This window comes from Haliotis rubra, unplaced genomic scaffold, assembly GCF_003918875.1.
Source record: "Haliotis rubra isolate DU_JTF1 unplaced genomic scaffold, ASM391887v1 Scf428, whole genome shotgun sequence".
Classification (NCBI taxonomy): domain Eukaryota; kingdom Metazoa; phylum Mollusca; class Gastropoda; order Lepetellida; family Haliotidae; genus Haliotis; species Haliotis rubra.
The window spans coordinates 442,140-463,657 of record NW_025767111.1 but is presented as its reverse complement, the minus strand read 5'-3'; the positions used below and the strand labels follow the sequence as shown (position 1 = coordinate 463,657).

Below are 21,518 nucleotides of genomic sequence, written 5' to 3'. Positions count from 1 at the left end.
TCATCATAACTTCCCTAGAGTCGTGAGAGACTTCTCTGGCGACTTCTTCAATTCCTCCTCCGAAGATGGGGCTCTGTATAAGGACTTGGCTAAGCGTTCACTCCAAGTGCATGCTGACAATAACCCTTGTCTTCTCAGGAGAGTCAAACTCGCTGAGATGGATGCTAGGTGCTCCGACATAAATTGATGGTCTCTCTTCTGCAAAAGTAGAGCGGAGTATATCATTTGGTCTTCTTCGGCCAAGGAATTCTTGAACTTCGAGATGAGTATTTCATTGATAGCCCTCGATCTGGCTAATCCGAGGAAAGTACGTCTGGTGGTTGTATCCAGCAGCGCTAACTTCTTATCCTCAATCTTGTAAGTTCTTTGACGGGAGTCGGTGATAATCTTATAGTCATCATCAACCTCTGGAGCCTTCAGGAAAGGTTCCATCCTATGTAGAGGGAATTTCCTGGCGTTGAATGTCGGGATGTGCTGGCTCTGCGACTTGGTGACTTTATCAAAAGCTGCATTGAGGTTGTCTGGTAATTGAGAGATTGGGTTGGTCGGTGGAAAGGTGAGTGTGTTGAAATCATCTTTGGACATCTTGTAGGTAAACGCCTCATCTGTGTCCCTAGAAGATGATGATAAGTCCAAGCCATTGGCGATCCAGGAGTTAATTTCTGTATCGGAGAAGACGCCTTCACCTTCATCCTCTGATTTAGACATTTCACGCTCTAAGGATGCACGAGTCTCTAAAGGATGATCTATATGATGAGCTTCGCGCAGGCGATCGATCCTGATGTGATCTTGAATCATTCCTGGAGATTTGAGATATTTCTCTAGATCTTCGCGAAGGTGGATTCCTGGATGTAGTTTCCCCTCTGTAGGAGTGTCTTCGTGCAGGCTCTTGATGGGCGTCAGAGTCCAATGGAGATGACGACTCAAATCTGCGACGTCTGTAGGGTTCGGGAAAATGCCTTTATTCCTTCTTGCGTGGAGACTTCTTAGCAACACTCTCTGGGGTGTCTACTTCAGATGGGGAAGATCGTGGTGTCTGAGAGCCTTCGCACAGGCTTCCCTCTTCATCTAGATGTGGTGGGGAGACTGTAGAACCTTCACTCAGTCTAGTAGTCGTTGTAGAGGTCTTCATAGCAGCCTTCTCCTGAGCGAGGCGAGGTTCCATCATCAACATCATCTGGTCTGTAAACTGTTGCATGAACAGTCCCGGGTTCAAGTTCTGCGTTGTCTGAAGAGACTGCTGCAGGGATGATGCATCTGATCCTGAAGAGACGTCATCTAAGGCTCGCTGCACTCGTGAAGAGTTGACGCTGCTGCTATCTCTGGTACCCGATGTCTGCGTTGATAGAAGGTCTTCTGTCAATGTCTGCGCTGATAACAATGCCGATGTAGCTGTAGAAGCAGGCTTCGTCTTCTTACTGACGATGGAGACTTCAGGTATGAGGATGGGAGGATCATCATAAACATCTGCTTCTTCTTCCGGAGGAACAATCTCGGATGAGAAAGACCTCGCCTTCTGAGTAGAGCTGATCTTAGACTTTGCTAAAGTCTTCATAGTAGTAAACTTCTGCTTCTGCGAAGATGAAGATTTGGCCTTCTTTATCTGCGATGAGGTCAGCTCAGTAGACGATGATCTCATCTGGCCTCCGGCGTTCACCCCTGGTACATCGACCTGCTCCTGCACTAGAATTATGAATATCTGCAGCAGTGGTTAACACACGGTTATCAGCGCAATCCCCCGATTTAGACATGACTTGTGAATACCTACGTACCCAGTCCTTAGCACGTCTATGGATGGAAAAAAAATAATTAGTAAATTCAACCAAATTTAAATTTACACAAAACTCACAGCGAGAGCAGAGAACATGACACAGTGCAATTAGGACATAATAAATGCGGGTCAGTCGCAGACACTCGGTACCTACAACGAATATAAGTTTTCATCAATTGTAAACATGAAGAAAACACATGTCAAACAATGGAAAATTTAGATAAAATTTCAAACCGTAATGTAGAATATAATCCTAAAAACTGTATACAGCAATGATTTTGATGTAAGGTCCGAAAATATAAAAGGATATGTGCTGTATAGGTGCTCTCACAACCGTCCTCAAGGGTGAAGAAGGAGAGAGTGACAAATATGGCCGATCATGTGACCATTTGGGCGCAAAAGGGAGGAAAGGGATGCTACTCTTGGGTGAGTGATTTTACGTCCGCTTTTTTAAAGGGAATTTCAAGGGATTTCAAGTGTTCCACTATCATTTGCAAGAGGAAGGAGACAAGCATAATTAGCATGCCTGACTGACTGACTGAGTTTGGTTTTACGCCGCTTTTAGCAATATTCCAGCAATATCACAGCAGGGGACACCAGAAATGGGCTTCATTCATTGTACCCATGTGGGGATTTGATCCCGGGTCTTCGGCGTGATGAGCCGACGCTTTAACCACTAGACTACCCCACCGCCCCGCATAATTAGCATGAGTCAGGATAAAGAAAAATCACTGAATTCACACGCTCTGTAATTGGCTTAACATTCACAACTATTCTGGGGTGGTGGCCTAAAGTACCAACACAATCAGACATTAAGCAAGAGGTGTTCAGGTGTGGCTGTTTCTAATAATCATACAAAATTCCAACACTGCATATGTTGTTGAGCGAGTGAAACAATTAACAACGAACATTTGTCACTAGCTTCTCATGACTGAAAATCCTGTTTAGGGGTCCACAAGCAGCCTTTTATCCTCAGTTCTACTCCACACAACGAATCCCGGTTACGATTGATTCCCTGAGTTGAAAACTAAAGGCATCTTCAGTGTTGTTACTAATATGTAAGTTGCTGTAATTTGTGCAAACAGTAATCAAGGAATCAGGAGTAAAAAATTAATGATGTTTAAAAATCTGACAAATATGCTTTATGCCAATGTTTAGTTTGGGGTAAACATCGAAGCTGCATCACGTGACAGACCAGTCTAGCGAGTCTGACCAATCCAACCATTTGGCCATCCCTTACAACAAGCACCAGTTGCTGGGAACCCTTTATCTCAACGAAATCCCCACCAGGAGGATGTATGGGGTCTACTCACTTGTTGACAAAAGGCTCGATGAGAGGTGACTGTGGAGAGATCCAGTCTTTGGGGGGCTGCTGGTATGTACCTGTTAAAAAACACCAACTTTATGCTAAACATCACATCAACAAATTATATTAACACATTTAAGTTGATTGAAATCAAATAACACCTTTTATTCAACTAGCTACATAAACCTACACATGACGCATGACAGGGAACAGAACTGATTCATGACATATTTAAAGCTAAACATCCCCCCCAAAAATAGATCCTAAGAAAGGTCACATGCTTGAACAATAAATAATCAAAACGTTTGTCCATGTTGTCTTTGTCATACTATCACGACCTTCTCGCCTTAATGTCTCTAAGCAACTTTGTTTAGTTTTCTTGATATCTTAACACATAAACACTTGATAAGAATACATATTTATTTGCATAGTGGGAGGATGAGGTAAATACATTTGTATGGATTACAAAAGAAATTGAGTGAGTTAAGTGAGTGAGTTTAGTTTTACACCGCACACAGCAATATTCCAGCTATATGGTGACAGTCTGTAAATGTCGAATCTGGACCAGACAATCCTGTGATCAACAGCATGAGCATCGATCTACGCAGTTGGGATACGATGACATGTGTCAAACAAGTAAGCGACCCTGACCACGATCCTGTTAGTCAGCTCTTATGACAAGCATGGGTTACTGAAGATCAATTCTAACCCGGATCTTCACGGGTGATTACAAAAGAAAGATCCTCATAATAGCCTGGATGCAAGCAGTATTTAGTTGTAATGTCATTGTGATGTTGTCCGAGTTAGTGAATTTAGTCCTCACCAAGAAAGTTTGCCATGCCTATGAAAGCAATTCCTGTGATGTACGCGTCATAGCCTGCCTCGTGCAGAAACTCTGTCTCTGAACCATATTTGGAAAACTCCTCTGGAAGATCTGGAATACACATAGTAACCATGGTCACCATATCACATAGCAACAGAGGTGACCTCAGTGCTGTGTTCAAGTCAAATTATGGAAATGGAATAAGAATCTTCCATGATGAATAGGTGAAAGCAAAAGATCTGGCTACAATATTACAGTCCTCAATACACGACAATCTGTAAACAGTCAAGTCTGGACCAGACAATCCACAGGTTGACATCATAAGGATTACAATTAGGACACAATGATGAGCAACAACCAGGACACTGAGCCTAACCACAAGTCATTGGTGTATCCATGAACTGAACTTTCTTCTCATACACAAGGCCAATGCACATCCATCATTTTAGACTTTTCTAAAATAACTTGAATGTGATTCACAGAACGTTTCCCTCATCAAAGGCACAACTGACATACTGTCCAGTGTGGAGCCAAACCCAGCTCACTCTGTCTAGCACTAGCTGACTTCTACCTACATCAGCATCTGTTATACACACCATAGCAGTACCAGGCTGCCACCTCCAAGCTGTTACCATGGTTACAGGTTTACCTACCAACCTGGGGCTTTACAAAAGGTTTAGCTTCAACAGTCCTGCGTAAATCTCCCAATGCTGTGTTGATGATGAGATCCTGGGGGAGAGAGAATGAAGTCAGCACCAATATAAACTGTAAGCCATCGATACTTGAAGACATACATAAGTAAAGTATGCAAATCATGCCAACTACGCTACCTGCTGAATAGGTGAACTTTCACAAGGACAGCAGCAAGTACTGGCAAGAGGAACCAGCGGCTCACTCAAACACAGTCCTCATGTCTGGGCACTGAGTTCAAGTTTAAAATAATGAGGTCTCAATCAGTGTTTAACTACCTTGAATGTGTAAAGTCTTGTGATCTGAACATTAACTTGGTGATAAGTGACTTATATCAGGGTGTCCTATCATGAGAACACACTGAAATACATAGTTCAGTTACTCAGGGAACACAAGTCATTGTCAGTTAATATAATGTGACATGTACCTTGAATGGAGCTGTACTGGCCATCAGTTTTGTGTCCAGCAATCTGGAGAATAATATACCAACACATTGTTACATAAAGGCTTCATAGTAGTGATCAGTACAGCCCTATACCAGATGTTGCCTTATTGTTTGAAGGATTTAGATAATAAACAAATCAATCAAATATTGAAATTTAACAAGAAGACAAAGTCATCAATATCCCCCTCAATGGCAAAATACTCTTCATGATTATGTCTACGAGTTATGATTATGTCAAATATTTAGGTGTGTATATAGAAAAGTGGAAAGAGAGTATTGAAAGGTTTTTTAAAGTTCTGCTCCAGAAAGGAGCACTATCATCACCAGTTTCACTCTATGTCAAACTTGTTGCCATGGAAATGCCAAAAATATTTTATTCAGAAATCCAAAACTACCAAAAGGCACCAGTACACCAACAGACCAATCTATGTGTCAAGTTTGGTGAAGAAACATTGAATGGTTTTAAAGTTCAGCTCCGGAAAAGAGCACTACCACCAATTTCAGTCAAAATCAAACTTGTTGCCATGGAAACGCAAAATATATTTTATTTACAAATCCAAAACAAGAAGACAAAGTCATCAATATTCCCCCTCAATGGCAAAAATACTCTTCATGATTATGTCTACGAGTTATGATTATGTCAAATATTTAGGTGTGTATATAGAAAAGTGGAAGGAGAGTATTGAAAGGTTTTTAAAGTTCTGCTCCAGAAAGGAGCACTATCACCAATTTCAGTCTATGTCAAACTTGTTGCCATGGAAATGCCAAAAATATTTTATTCAGAAATCCAAAACTACCAAAAGGCACCAGTACACCACCAAATCTATGTATGTGCCAAGTTTGGTGAAGAAACTTTGAACGGTTTTAGTGTTCTGCTCCGGAAAAGTGCACTACCACTAATTTCTGTTTTAGTCAAACTTGTTGCCATGGAAATGCCAAAAATATTTTATTCAGAATTCCAAAACTACCAAAAGGAACCAGTACACCACCAGATCTATCTATGTGCCAAGTTTGGTGAAGAAATAGTGAACGGTTTTACAGTTCTGCTCCGGAAAAGACAAATGTGCACGGACGCACGCACGCACGGACGGACGGACGGAGGGAGTCCATTTTAATACCTCCCACCAAATGCGTTGCAGGGGATAAAAAATAGAACATATAGCACAGGATCTATTTACTTATCCTGACCTCTGATAGGTGTTTGACAAATAAACACAGTAGAGTAAAGTCTCTGTCACTGACCTTGGAAGGCAACATTTCACCATTGCCTTGAACTCTTCATATTCCTGGAGGGGAAACAAGAACTCATCACACATGAATTGTTCATCTTTACTGATTCTTATCTTCAGTCATACAATTGCCTGCAACATCACCTTCACAATAAACTGTAATTTCAATCACTTGATGTGTCTTGGCTCTGGGTTGTGTCAGCTTTGTATAAATGTCACAGAAATGAAACATCACATTACCAAAACTTCCTTGACACCATATTCTACTGTAAATGTGGAAAATGCTGAATACTGATTGGTCAATTAGAAGTTGTAAATCACAATAACCACCTTTAACATGTTATAACAGCAGATTCGACTGCTGTATCACCATGTAAGCTAGTATGTACAGAAAAATACTTTACTCTCATTTGGAATTTTGGAATGATGATGTTTAGAGTAGGTTAGTTCCAAATGAAATTTGATGTGGACAAATCTACAGACAACCTACCTTTACATGGAAAACACAGAATGTTCACCTATTAAGTATGTTAATATGATACTCATATGCATATAACTGTTAGATTTGGATGACATATTGACTTGCAACCATCTCTTGGGTACGTGTTGTGTACAATGGTAAGTTTGTTGCTACCTCTGGGAGGGGGAAGTTGAACTGGTTGATGACATGGATGAGATCCAACAGCATGTTGTGTCCGATAACCAGCTTGCCCTGCAACACCAATAGTGCTCTGTAACAATGTGGGCCCACACAGTGGGTCTATCAAGGTCTGAAGTAGCCCTGAAACCTTGTACAAACAAGAATTCATAAAGGTTCCATTTCTTCAGACAAAGTGCGGCAAGCCAGCCGCCTACTGAGGTATAACTGGCAACTAGGTTTGCACTGTGGCATTGACCAGATTTGTTTTTAGTACTTTTGTACTCCTGCTAGTAGAGACTCAATGCAAGTGAAATCTGTTTGCACTGTTACTTAAACATGTTAAATGGTATTTCAATGGGGACCTACTTATTGTATAAACATTAAAACAGTAAAGAGCAAATGCATTTGTAGCATAACTTATGAAACTCCTCTTGTATAATGAGTGAGTGAGTGAGTTTAGTTGTATAAGATATAGGCTAACTGTAATCTTTTCAATGCATCTGAATGTCAGAACAACTGTTGATTACTCACAGACTGTGACAGCAGCTGTGTGACTTTACAGAAACCAATAGCTTCATCCACCTCGGCCTGGAAACAGTGACAGTCCATTATTATAGGGGACAATAGGGACAATACATGCCACACTCTCTACTGGACAAATAAGGACAATGTATGCATGATTCTCCTAGACAGGGATAATATATGCATGATTCTCCTGGAGACCGGGACAATATATGCATGACTCTCCTGGAGACAGGGACAATATATGCATGATTTTCCTGGAGACAGGGACAATATATGCATGACTCTCCTTGAGACGGACAATATATGCATGACTCCTTGAGACGGACAATATATGCATGACTCTCCTTGAGACAGGGACAATATATGCATGATTCTCCTGGAGACAGGGACAATATATGCATGACTCTCCTTGAGACAGGGACAATATATGCATGATTCTCCTGGAGACAGGGACAATATATGCATGACTCTCCTTGAGACGGCCAATATATGCATAACTCTCCTTGAGACAGGGATAATATATGCATGATTCTCCTGGAGACCGGGACAATATATGCATGACTCTCCTACAGACAGGGACAATATATGCATGATTCTCCTTGAGACAGGGATAATATATGCATGATTCTCCTGGAGACCGGGACAATATATGCATGACTCTCCTACAGACAGGGACAATATATGCATGATTCTCCTGGAGACAGGGACAATATATGCATGACTCTCCTTGAGACAGGGACAATATATGCATGACTCTCTCCTTGATTGAAACATTGGACAATATATGCATGGCATTACAATTGCTGTAAGTTGTTTATAAATCGATGACAGGACAGTGTGTACCTCTTCAGTTTTGACTGATTAGTCTGGAAGTCACATAGTACCAATGGTAACTGATAAATGGTCAATATCACTGAATGTCTGCAATGCTGTGAAGGCCATGCTGTGAAACCATGCTGCATCAGCTGTGATCGTCGAGGACCAGTTGAGCTGAAGCTTTAGTCAGTCTCACCATCTCAGCCTCCATCTTGGCCTTCTCCTTGTCCCTCAGGTCCTTCTCACAATCCACAGCTGTCACCACGATGTAGCGCTCCTTCTTCTCCCCAATCTTCGTCTCCAGGTGGATGTTGGAGTACCTGGCAGAGAGCAACACTAGTCACTGGCTAGGTGATGTACATACATACATTTAACACAGGAGGTGTATAGTATTTTATGCACAGTCAACAGTATTACACCTATACCAAATGAGACAGTAAGCAAATGAGTAAGACAAACATGGGGTTAATATCATGAGCAACAATCCATGCCACTTGTGTATAATAAATGCATGAGGAAGAACTATTCTAACACTGTACACTGAGGATGGTGTTCACACATTGTATCATACCATCAAATCAAGGCTACCAGTGTGGACAAGCCAACACTGTCATCACCACAGTCCCCATGTCATATGAAACACATCATCAGCCACGTCACAGAGCCAAGACATTTCATCCACATTTTATTTGGCCGTCACACATACCAACAAGAATCCCTACAGTGTTATGTTACAACTTATCCAATTTTACAGGTGCCTGTATCTGTCAAACATCTCCAAATGACAGGATTGAGCTTTACTCCAACAACATACATCTGACAATCAGTACTTTGGCGGTTGACTCACTTGAGTCTGGCTGTCTGGTAGATAAGTTTCCTCTGGAATGCCGAACACTGGGGCAATTGTAAGGGCTCCTTGGTTGCCTGGGCGATGTAGTCCTTGATTTGTTCACTGTAAATACACAACAATTAGTTCCTGTACAAGGGACAAAATCTACTGGGCAATTTGAATATGTTTGTTGCGGATTCTTTCGGGGACAAAACAAATGTTTGTGACAAAACAATTTGAACCCACTCGTCTGAAGTGCGATCATTTTCTAGTAGATTTTTAAGTTAATAGTTGTATATTACAAATCAAGCTTAGATGACACAAGAAACTAGATGACAACTGCAAGATTGGTGGCTTAAGTATCAAACTGGAAGACTAATCAGTATTTAATAAAAAATCCAAACACACTCACTGATCATCATGTTTTCTACAGGTATGAAATCTGTTTCACCAATACAAAACATACATCTGTCAGACTTGCCAGCTTACCAGATATTGTCAATGAAGTCCTTCTGATCATCTGGGACCTCTACTGGCCCCTTGTTGGGACCAGCACTTGCCCCATGGGGACTGGTGAAGGCCGGAGATGACAGCTGAGCGTGTTCAGCATTCCTCTTCTTGATTGACTCCTTCAGGTGTTCTTCTTGTGGTGGGGTCAAGTAGGATATACCTGGACAGTTTCAACACGTCACATAGCAAGATAGATATTGGCACACCAACATCTAAATGACTGCTCTTACTTACAAAACGTCAGTTGAAGACATCACACATGTAGACACTTCCTTAATGTAACCAGTTGGTTACCTATTTCCAGAATACCATGCTTGTGGGGTGACTTTCAACATGTATTGTCTAACATGTCAATGCCTATCATGTCTATGTCTATCATGTCATGTCTATCATGTCAATGTCTATCATGTCTATGTCTATCATGTCAATGTCTATCATGTCTATGTCTATCATGTCTATGTCTATCATGTCAATGTCTATCAAGTCAGTGTCTAACATGTCAATGTCTATCATGTCTATGTCTATCATGTCTATGTCTATCATGTCAATGTCTATCATGTCAATGTCTATCATGTCAATGTCTATCATGTCTATGTCTATCATGTCAGTGTCTATCATGTCAGTGTCTATCATGTAAGTGTCTATCATGTCTATGTCTATCATGTCTATGTCTATCATGTCAGTGTCTATCATGTCTATGTCTATCATGTAAGTGTCTATCATGTCCATGTCTATCATGTCTATGTCTAACATGTCAATGTCTATCATGTCAATGTCTATCATGTCAATGTCTATCATGTCTATGTCTATCATGTCAGTGTCTATCATGTCTGTCTATCATGTCTATGTCTATCATGTCTATGTTTATCATGTCTATGTCTATCATGTCAAGTGTCTATCATGTAAGTGTCTATCATGTCTATGTCTATCAAGTCAGTGTCTATCATGTCAGTGTCTATCATGTCAGTGTCTATCATGTCAGTGTCTATCATGTCAATGTCTATCATGTCAATGTCTATCATGTCAATGTCTATCATGTCTATGTCTATCATGTCAGTGTCTATCATGTCATGTCTATCATGTCAGTGTCTATCAAGTCTATCATGTCTATGTCTCATGTCTATGTCTATCATGTCCATGTCTATGTCTATCATGTCAGTGCCTTTCATGTCTATGTCTATCATGTCAGTGTCTATCATGTCAGGGTCTATCATGTCTATGTCTATCATGTCAATGTCTATCATGTCAATGTCTATCATGTCTATGTCTATCATGTCAGTGTCTATCATGTCAGTGCCTATCATGTGTCTATCATGTCTATGTCTATCATGTCTATGTCTATCATGTCTATGTCTATCATGTCAGTGTCTATCATGTCAGTGCCTATCATGTCTGTGTCTATCATGTCTATGTCTATCAAGTCAGTGTCTATCATGTCAGTGTCTATCATGTCAGTGTCTATCAAGTCAGTGTCTATCATGTCAATGTCTATCATGTGTCTATCATGTCTGTCCATCAGTGTCTATCATGTCTATGTCTATCATGTCAGTGTCTATCAAGTCAGTGTCTATCATGTCAGGGTCTATCATGTCTGTCCATCAGTGTCTATCATGTCAGTGTCTATCATGTCAGTGCCTATCATGTAAGTGTCTATCATGTCTATGTCTATCAAGTCCATGTCTATCATGTCTATGTCTATCATGTCCATGTCTATGTCTATCATGTCAGTGCCTTTCATCTCTATGTCTATCATGTCAGTGTCTATCATGTCAGGGTCTATCATGTCAGTGTCTCTCATGTCAGTGTCTATCAAGAGAGTGTCTATCATGTCTATGTCTATCAAGTCAGTGTCTATCATGTCAGGGTCTATCAAGTCAGTGTCTATCATGTCAGTGTCTATCATGTCAGTGTCTATCATGTCAGTGTCTATCATGTCAGTATCTATCAAGACAGTGTCTATCATGTCTATGTCTATCAAGTCAATGTCTATCATGTCAGGGTCTATCATGTCTGTGTCTATCAAGTCAGTGTCTATCATGTCAGGAGTCTATCATGTCATTAAGTCAGTCATCATGTCTGTGTCTATCATGTCAGTGCCTATCGCATGTCTATGTCTATCATGTCAGTGTCTATCATGTCAGTGTCTATCAAGTCAGTGTCTATCATGTCTATGTCTATCAAGTCAGTGTCTATCATGTCAGGGTCTATCATGTCAGTGTCTATCATGCCAGTCTATCATGTCTATGTCTATCATGTCAGTGTCTATCATGTCAGGGTCTATCATGTCAGGGTCTATCATGCCCATGTCTATCATGTCAATGTGTCTATCATGTCATGTCTATCAAGTCAGTGTCTATCATGTCAGTCATGTCAGTCTATCATGTCTGTGTCTATCATGTCTATGTCTATCAAGTCAGTGTCTATCATGTCTATCTATCATCCAGTGTCTATCATGTCAGTGCCTATCATGTAAGTGTCTATCATGTCTATGTCTATCAAGTCAGTGTCTATCATGTCAGTGTCTATCATGTCAGTGTCTATCAAGTCAGTGTCTATCATGTCAATGTCTATCATGTCTGTCCATCAGTGTCTATCATGTCTATGTCTATCATGTCAGTGTCTATCAAGTCAGTGTCTATCATGTCAGGGTCTATCATGTCTGTCCATCAGTGTCTATCATGTCAGTGTCTATCATGTCAGTGCCTATCATGTCAGTGTCTATCATGTCTATGTCTATCAAGTCCATGTCTATCATGTCTATGTCTATCATGTCAATGTCTATCATGTCTATGTCTATCATGTCTGTGTCTATCATGTCTATGTCTTTCATGTCTATGTCTATCATGTCAGTGTCTATCATGTCAGTGTCTATCATGTCAGTGTCTCATCATGTCAGTGTCTATCAAGAGAGTGTCTATCATGTCTATGTCTATCAAGTCAGTGTCTATCATGTCAGGGTCTATCAAGTCAGTGTCTATCATGTCAGTGTCTATCATGTCAGTGTCTATCATGTCAGTATCTATCAAGACAGTGTCTATCATGTCTATGTCTATCAAGTCAATGTCTATCATGTCAGGGTCTATCATGTCTGTCTATCAAGTCAGTGTCTATCATGTCAGTGACTATTAAGTCAGTGTCTATCATGTCTGTGTCTATCAAGTCAGTGCCTTTCATGTCTATGTCTATCATGTCTATGTCTATCATGTCAGTGTCTATCATGTCAGTGCCTATCAAGTCAGTGTCTATCATGTCTATGTCTATCAAGTCAGTGTCTATCATGTCAGGGTCTATCATGTCAGTGACTATCATGCCAGTCTATCATGTCTATGTCTATCAAGTCAGTGTCTATCATGTCAGGGTCTATCATGTCAGGGTCTATCATGCCAGTCTATCATGTCTATGTCTATCATGTCAGTGTCTATCAAGACAGTGTCTATCATGTCAATGTCTATCATGTCTATGTCTATCATGTCAGTGTCTATCATGTCAGTGTCTATCAAGACAGTGTCTATCAAGTCAGGGTCTATCATGTCAATGTCTATGTCTATCAAGTCAGGGTCTATCATGGCAGTGTCTATCAAGGCAGTGTCTTTCATGTCAGTGTCTGTCATGTCTATGTCTATCAAGTCAATGTCTATCATGTCAGTGTATTTCATGTCTATGTCTATCAAGACAGTGTCTATCATGTCTATGTCTATTATGTCAGTGTCTATCATGTCTATGTCTATCATGTCAATGTCTATCAAGTCAATGTCTATCATGTCAGTGTCTATCATATCAGTGTCTATCATGTCTATGTCTATCATGTCAGTGTCTATCAAGACAGTGTCTATCAAGACAGTATCTATCATGTCAGTGTCTGTCATGTCTATGTCTATCAGTGTCTGTCAGTGTCTATCAAGTCAGTGTCTAAAAGTATTGGCTACTGACCACCTGATCTAACTCTCACAAGCAGTAGATTGTTGGGAACCTGATCTAACCCCAGTCTTATGGGAGCAGGCAGAAAATACATGATATATATGTGATACTGTCTGAAACAGCCATAAGCCTCATTCATCCAATCACTTACCTTCTCTAAACAACTTGTTGAAATCAAAATTCTGAGACACAAGGAAGTCAATACTTGAAGCCTGCAACAGTCAGGATGTGAAGGTGAGGTGTTAATAAATACATATAACCAAAATATTTTAGCTACACAAATGATTAATATCGAAAATGATTGTTCCCCAGAGAGGTATAAACATGGCAACCAAAAATATTCACACAAGACAGACAAAGGTACAACCTCGTTACTTAATTCAATACCTATCTCAATCCAGATCTGACTAGCCCTCTATATCAGATCACAACAGGTTAACTTTCTAACCAGCCAAATAATAATGGAAACTTCTTGTCTATTAAAGTGAGCAAAGCTTTCAGAGTTACATACAAAATTACTTAACATTGTGAAAATGATTATAAATGGACAGTTGCTAAAGGTGAATAATATACCTGTGCTGTGTAGAAGATAATCATGATGTGTCAGTGGTGTCAGGAACTTGTCACCATTTCATTTCTACTACACAAAACACTACTGCCTATGAAGTGCTGCTCAAGGCTGCCAGCTGAATTGTTTATCTTAAAAGCCTTGCCTTCAGCTGTACAGCCTGATGGAGGGAGGGGACAGATCTGTACAAGATCTGAACATAATCAGATTGGAGTAATATAGGTTATACAAATCCATAAGATATTTGTCAAGATTATTTCAGAAGGAAACCATTCACCACTCGAACTGTCTATACCAGTTCACGATCACTGATGATAATCTTAGCATAACTAGGCCTGTATTTAAGAGGTTTGCATTTCAATAATATTTACACGGTCATTTAGTGAGTGACACCTGAAATGGGCTTCACACCATGGTCATTGGAATGAAACATTTGAAACGCTTTTACAGTTATTTAATTAATGATGTCAAGGCCTAAGTTGTAGTAGTAGTCTGAAAACAGTGGGAGTAAGAAACTCATGGGCCTACACTGAAGAATCACTGTTAAGCTGCAGTGATGACAGCAGGTGTCCAACTGGTAATGTCAGTCTTCAGTGAAGGTCAAGATCATCGTCCTATTGACCAACAGAAAATTCTAGGACTTGTTGAATCCATGCGAACAGAACTCTCTTAAACTATTTGTGGAGGACATTTCCACTGAGATGAAAATCCAAATATTGGTGCTGGGTACTGACCTGACAGAGAAATCGTCGATCTGGAGCCTGGCGGCTGAACGGACGTGGGAATACATACATGTTGAACGGTCGGGCTGTGTAACTGAAACAATACGCTGGGACGTGACTGTCACTGCATATTGGAGATGCTTTAGAGGTCAGGAATAAGTTGATACTTAAATATACTACATTTTAAATGAAGAGCTAAATCATGTAAATTTGAATTTACATGAATGGGGACAATAAGTGGTGGCAAATCACAAGAAGATTAAAAAACCCAACCTTCAAAATATCTGACATGATGACATAAGACAAAATATCTAGTAACACTGGATTGAATTCTTCCTGTGAGCCATGGGAGTCATAAATCACTGTAGTAGAGTTATGATGCACCATAACTACTACTTGTGCCACTTTCATGGAGAAACCTCTGGTCATTAACACCCTTTGTAGATGATCCACATGGGCAGAGCCTCTGGTTCCAATGGTGGATGTGCCTTTCAGTACTTTGTGTGTGTGAAGTCATCAACTCCAGGAACCATGGGAAACTAAGCCACTAACACAATGGGTTATCTGCATCTCCCTACATTTGTGTACAACTCTAGGTAACTGTGCTGGAGGCAGGAATGTGTATCTTGACCCCAAGCTGGTGGATTTGAACTGGTGACATGAATACTGGAAGTGGTTATTGGCTAAGAGATCGGTGTTAGGCACATCCATCTCGGCATATCTGCTGTAATAGATCCAGATGCAGCTTCCACACTTTGGGAGGGGTGACAATGTTTTGTCTGGCAGCTATCAGTCACAAATATTAAGTCCAAAACAAGCATTTATCCAAAAGTAATAAATTAAATCAAATTCTGTGTTCAATACAAAAGGATAAGAAAATCTGCTTTGTAGCCACATTGAAGTTCAATGTAAAGAAAAGTGAGTCTCCAACAAGAATCACACTGATCAGTGATCTGGTTGAGAGTGCTCCTTGTGGAGTGGCATGTTTTGGTTGTGGGATCGAAGGGACTGGGAATTAGCACAAAGTGGATCACGATAGGAAATAATTTATTTTATACAAACATGTCTGACTGACTGACTGATTTTGGTTTTACGCCGCTTTTAGCAATATTCCAGCAATATCACGTCGGGGGACACCAGAAATGGGCTTCACACATTGTACCCATGTGGGGATTCGAACCCGGGTCTTCAGCGTGACGAGTCAACGCTTTAACCATTAGGCTACCCCACCGCCCCTACAAACATGTAGCATGAGTTATCACATTTTATATATACACTACACATCTACATCATTGTGAGTTTAGTTTTCCAACGCTTTTCGCAAAATTCCAGCAAAATCATGACGGGTGACACCAGAAATGGGCTTCACACATTGTACCCATGTCTTCGAACCCGGGTCTTCAGCAGGGCGAGCAAATACTTTAACCACTAGGCTACCCCACCACCCCGTACATCATTGTACATCTTATGTAGTAAGATCATTTTAAGATAGAAGGGCTATATCAAGGATGTTATGTTCTGATGCAGTACAATGTACATGCATATACCATGCACCTATACCTTTTTGTCTCTGGATCATATTTAAAAGCTGCTAGGCCAAACTGTACAAGTAAAAACTGTGCTGCACCCTGAAATAAAAGTATGGATTATAGGCACACTGAAAATAAAACGTAAACACTGAAAATAAAGTTGCCACACTAATACTGAGTATTCAAGTTTAGAAAAAGTTATAGTTCACACACTGAAAGTGCAGCAATGCTGCCATCATAAAATGTACAACTCTACAAACAGTATAATTAAACTATTCACTTCAAACTTTAGGATGTTAATTTCAGACTAAAATATGTTCACCGAACAATGGAGACAGACACAAGAAAAAATCCTGGCTGACAAGGTGCAATTCAGGCAGACACTGTTCACTTGCCTTCCTCAGCTTGTGGTATCTCTCTTCAGGAGTATCAAATGATCCAATTGACTCAGCATCCTTGGCATGAAGTCCTGACAATCAATATGTACATACTGAATAATATACCTACAACACAAGTGATCTTGGCTGTTTATATTAATCGCTGAATTTGTCTTTTCCACACCAACAGATGTTGAACATGATAAAATTCTGTTGTACTAACATTTTAATGACGTTGTGTTGTCATTAGCACGTCATTAACTTAATGAAGGTTTTGGGGTATCATAAGGGCATCATTAAACTTCCTGGAAAAGTGAACATTACGCCAGAATTTTGTTTGCGCAGCACTGGATCTACCTACAGCTATAAAATTACATAGAAATGTAGAGTATTAAATGTCCTATCTCATGGTATAAACTCAGTTTGAAAAGTAGACACTGCTAAATGTTACCCCTAATTTTGGTATGTGTTAAAACAGTAAATTTCTCTGCTTTTTATCGTGTACTGATAAAAGTACTGTGCTACTATATTTTCAAATTTGGCATCTTTACGGAAAGTGTGAGCGAACAAAAGTCTGCCTGATACCTGAACGACATAAGTATGTATTAAATTAGTTTGTGTGCTTATGTATAACGTTATACAGTCAGTCTTAAAAATGACTCGCAATATGTGTTGAAAATGGATTTCCCCCTATGACGTCAAATGGCTACAAAAAGGTCATACGCTTAAGATAAGGGGGCATCACTCCGCTATGCTTAATACTAAGTCATTGTAACTCAGATCACTTCGAGAGCATTGCTGTGAATAAGGACACTATATTTTCGTGATGTTTTGTTCACGGAATTATCGAAAACAATGACACTCAAAACATTTGTGACAAACGCACACCTGGCAAATGATTATACACCATTGTTTTCGTCTATTACACAACATAAACAAATTCAATAAACAAGATATATATCCTTTAATAACGTGTGCATATATATACATTTCATTATACGCAAAGTATACATTAATACTAAAAGTGTACTCCATAGGGCAGTGTGATTGTGTTTAATCTTATTCAACCGACCTTCACCTCAAAGAAATTGCCAAATATGTCCAACAATGTTGACGTATGACATCACTACCGATGACCGATTTCTCATAAAATGACGGCTTTGTGGATATGGATGCCCAAGATTTTGCAAGGGAACCTTTATCCATAAATGTATGATGTAAGTAGTCAGAAACATTCTGACTATCTGCCTGTGGTTATTTGTTTTTTTGTTTTCATTGAAAAAGTCAAAAATGCCGATAATTGCCTGTCGTTCGCCATGATTTTGCGTCTGGCATGGTGTCACGCTGCACAGAACTTTCGAATGAATATATAAAATTTCTGTATTGTATCTGTTTTTAATTTTCTAGTTCTTGCTACGATACTCTTTCCGGGAATATTCTAAAAGTATTGAGCTCATGCATGCTATGAATAGACAATCTGATGTAAAAAACTTGAGAAAATACTGCCCAGTATAAAATCTGATTTCCGCTTTGTTTCCTTTTCTAGCAAGCGCTGTGCTATGAGCACAACTCTCCGTTTTCACACCCAACATGTTTCGTTTTTTTCTAGATACTCGGTTTTAGTGACAAAGACCATTTGTAAGTTGATTCTAAAATGTATGAGGAATTCAGCGATGCATTTGTCACAACTGAATATGAAATATACGTGATGTAATAGGCGTCATATGACCAGCCTTAGCGAAACTTGATTTTGTAAACACTATCCAATATGGTGGAAAGCTCACTTCGGAGTTCGTGTTCGTGAATTTTCCAAAACATCCCAACCAATTCTAGGTTTATCGGCGACGTTTCAGAATTATTTAGATGTGTTTCTTCACAGCAGTCAAAATGTTTGTTTTTGTTCCGAGGTTTAGCCGTAAAGATGCCATTTTGACGGATGACCGAGAGTAACGCTTACGTGTTTACGTCGCGGAATTGTGGGAAATATTTCGGGGAATCCCCGAATTTAATGAAAATATTTACATTAGGACATCATTAGATAATGATTCGCTAATAAGTGTTTGATACAACCGTGTTTAATGTTGTCATTAACTAATGATGCATTAAGGATTTAATGTATCATTAGGGTTTAATGTTGACATTAGTTAATGAAGCAATGATACAACCGGATCCTGGATTTAAATTACACCTACCGGTACTGCTTGTTGACATGAAAACTAAATTTTGGAAAAATATTTAATTTTTAAAGTAAAAATGATATTTTATACTTATCCTGACTCATGATCTTTTGCTTATTTCCTTCTTCTATGCCAATGTTAGTTGAACACTTGAATCCCTTGCAGTTCCCTAAAGCGGACATAAAAGTTCACTCACCCACGAGTTACCTCCCTTTTCCCACGCAAACAGTCATGTGACCATCCATACTTGCCACTCTCTCCTGAATTTAGCCCATGCACTTGGATCTACTGTGAAATCCGAAGTGTCTTCAGCAGGGAGGTTGGGAGGGCTTGACCTCATGAGTCAGGATAAGTATAAAATATCAATTTTACTTAAAAAATTACATATTTTTCCTTATCCTGACTCATGATCTTTTGCTTATAGCATCCGACAGATTGATGGTGGGTCAAGCCACTTCGCGAATTCATCAGCTGTCCTTAGATACGACCTGTATCTCTCTACAGGACATTTATGATAAGATCGTTATCATAAATGAGTTGCAACCCCTTCACGTACAGGTAAGTCTTAATCACTCATGCTAGTTTAGTCTAAACTGTGCATGGACTTTCAAACTAAAACTTTTCCTCAGTAAAAGTTATCAACAAGTCAACGTGATAAAGGGTGAGATTTCCAACTCAGCGCCTTTGTGGAAACCGTTAGTCGTTGTGCTACAACAAGAGGCCCAAAGTGGTGAATGCCTGAGACGTCTTCGACGGCTATGTCTCTGAGGTAGTGGTTGGCAAACACCGTATCCGACTTCCAAAAGCAGCCCTCCATAATTGATGATATTGAGCAATTTCCATGTAGAGCAAGTGTAGACGCCAGTGCTCTGACTTCATGTGGATTGGAGGCTCCTGGAGGTTCTAATCCTGCTGCTTTATAGGCTCTTAGTATAATGGCCCTCATCCAAAACAATATTGTCGTTCTTGAGACTTCCACCGATGTCTCCGTCAACAAGGGGATGAAAAGACGCTTGAATTTCCTTCTCCTTGTTTTAGTCTTTTGAAGATATATTTTCAGGGCTCTGACCGGACACAAGGATAGGTCCTGGGTGTCCTCTGGACCGAGGATTGTAGATAGCGCTGGAACATGGAATTGTCCATCTGGTTGACCAGGTAGTTGATTCTTTGCAATAAAATCCCATCTAAGTCCTAGACGTACTGCAGCACGGTGCCCCGTGTCGAATCTAGTTCGTCCAAAATCCAGCGCATGTATCTCTGACATTCGAGCTGCCGTAGCTAGGGCAAGCAGGAACAGAGTTTTCTGTGTAAGTAGCTCAAAGGTAGTCTGCACTAAAGGTTCGTAGGCATCACTCATGAGATGACGTAGAATTACATTCAGATCCCATGCTGGTGCTCTGAATTTCTTTAGCTGGTCCTCCAGTTTAAAAGAGCATAACAGTGCAAGTAATTCAGGTACTTTCATCAATTTGATGCCTGTCTTCATAGTGACGACTGTACTAATCGCTGCCAGATATGTGGATAATGTCGAACCTTTCAAATGCCTTGTATATCTACTGACTGACTGAGTTTAGTTTTACGCCGCTTTTAGCAATATTCCAGCAATATCACGGCGGGGGACACCAGAAATGGGCTTAACACATTGTGCCCATGTGGGGAATCGAACCCGGGTCTTCGGCGTGACGAGCCAACGCTTTAACCACTAGGCTACCCCACAGCCCCCCTTGTATATCTAAGGTGACATAGATATTCTGCCATCTGAGGATGAGATGCTTTCATAGCTGTGAAGCCTTTCCGCCTTGCATATTGTTCAAATTTCTGCCATTTGTCATCGTACAAATTGCGAGTTGATCTGCATAACGCTAAGGGTACTGCTTTCGCTGCTCTGGCGGAGTATCCTCTTTTCTTTAGACAAATTTTGATATGGTCCACACGTGTAACTGGAACATTAGTGGGTTCCCGTGGACTTGCTTGGTGTGCAGATGAATGAGTAGGTTCGGCCATTCTGCTAGTTTGAGGGTTGGACTTCCTAGTTCTTGTACTAGATCTAGGAACCAGACTCTCACTGGCCAATAGGGAGCGACCAAAGTCAGATGTAGCGCTTGGGTCTGTTTGATCTTCAATAGTACTTTCAGTAGTAAGATCGGAGGCGGAAACGCGTATGCGTTTAGTCCTTCCCAGGATATGCTCAGTGCATCTGTTGCCCAGGCCTGAGGATCTGGAACCGGTGAGACGAACGTCTGAAGTTGTTTGTTGAACCTTGTGGTGAACAGGTCTACGCAGGGAGATCCTATTTCCCTTATGATGAGCCAAAATGCCTCTGGGTGAAGCATCCATTCATGGGTGACGGAAGAAGTGGACGAGATAGAGCGTCTGCTAGTACGTTCTTGGCTCCTGGTATGTGACACGCCTTTAGCCAGATGTTTGCTTCCCCCGTGATGTTGAACAACTGGAATGTGAGCTGAAGTAGGCTCGGTGATCTCGTTGATCCCTGCCGATTTATGGAGAATGCCACTGTTAAGTTGTCCGTGTGGACCATCAGCATTCTGTTGGTCAGTGAGCTCGACCAATGTTCTAAGTCGTTGATCACAGCTTTCATTTCCAGCAGATTGATGTGAAGATGCTGTTCTAGTTTCGACCACT

At 40.4% G+C, this 21,518-nt stretch overlaps 1 protein-coding gene across 2 annotated transcripts in view; it reads right to left on the bottom strand.

Moving 5' to 3' along the window:
• LOC124288885 (poly(A)-specific ribonuclease PARN-like) overlaps window positions 1-21,518 on the bottom strand; it is a 37,811-nt gene that overhangs the window by 9,903 nt on the left and 6,390 nt on the right. The window contains exons 3-16 of one of the 2 annotated variants that reach the window (XM_046725465.1): window positions 16,717-16,790; window positions 16,353-16,420; window positions 14,805-14,886; window positions 13,654-13,714; window positions 9,564-9,744; window positions 9,093-9,197; window positions 8,442-8,565; window positions 7,436-7,492; window positions 6,899-6,976; window positions 6,278-6,321; window positions 5,018-5,060; window positions 4,554-4,629; window positions 3,901-4,011; window positions 3,085-3,154 (exon numbers count right to left, since the gene is read on the bottom strand). In XM_046725465.1, coding sequence (XP_046581421.1) covers window positions 3,085-3,154; window positions 3,901-4,011; window positions 4,554-4,629; window positions 5,018-5,060; window positions 6,278-6,321; window positions 6,899-6,976; window positions 7,436-7,492; window positions 8,442-8,565; window positions 9,093-9,197; window positions 9,564-9,744; window positions 13,654-13,714; window positions 14,805-14,886; window positions 16,353-16,420; window positions 16,717-16,790 — 1,174 coding nt within the window. The remainder of the gene's footprint in view (window positions 1-3,084; window positions 3,155-3,900; window positions 4,012-4,553; window positions 4,630-5,017; window positions 5,061-6,277; window positions 6,322-6,898; window positions 6,977-7,435; window positions 7,493-8,441; window positions 8,566-9,092; window positions 9,198-9,563; window positions 9,745-13,653; window positions 13,715-14,804; window positions 14,887-16,352; window positions 16,421-16,716; window positions 16,791-21,518) is intronic. The other variant, XM_046725466.1, reaches the window with a different exon arrangement.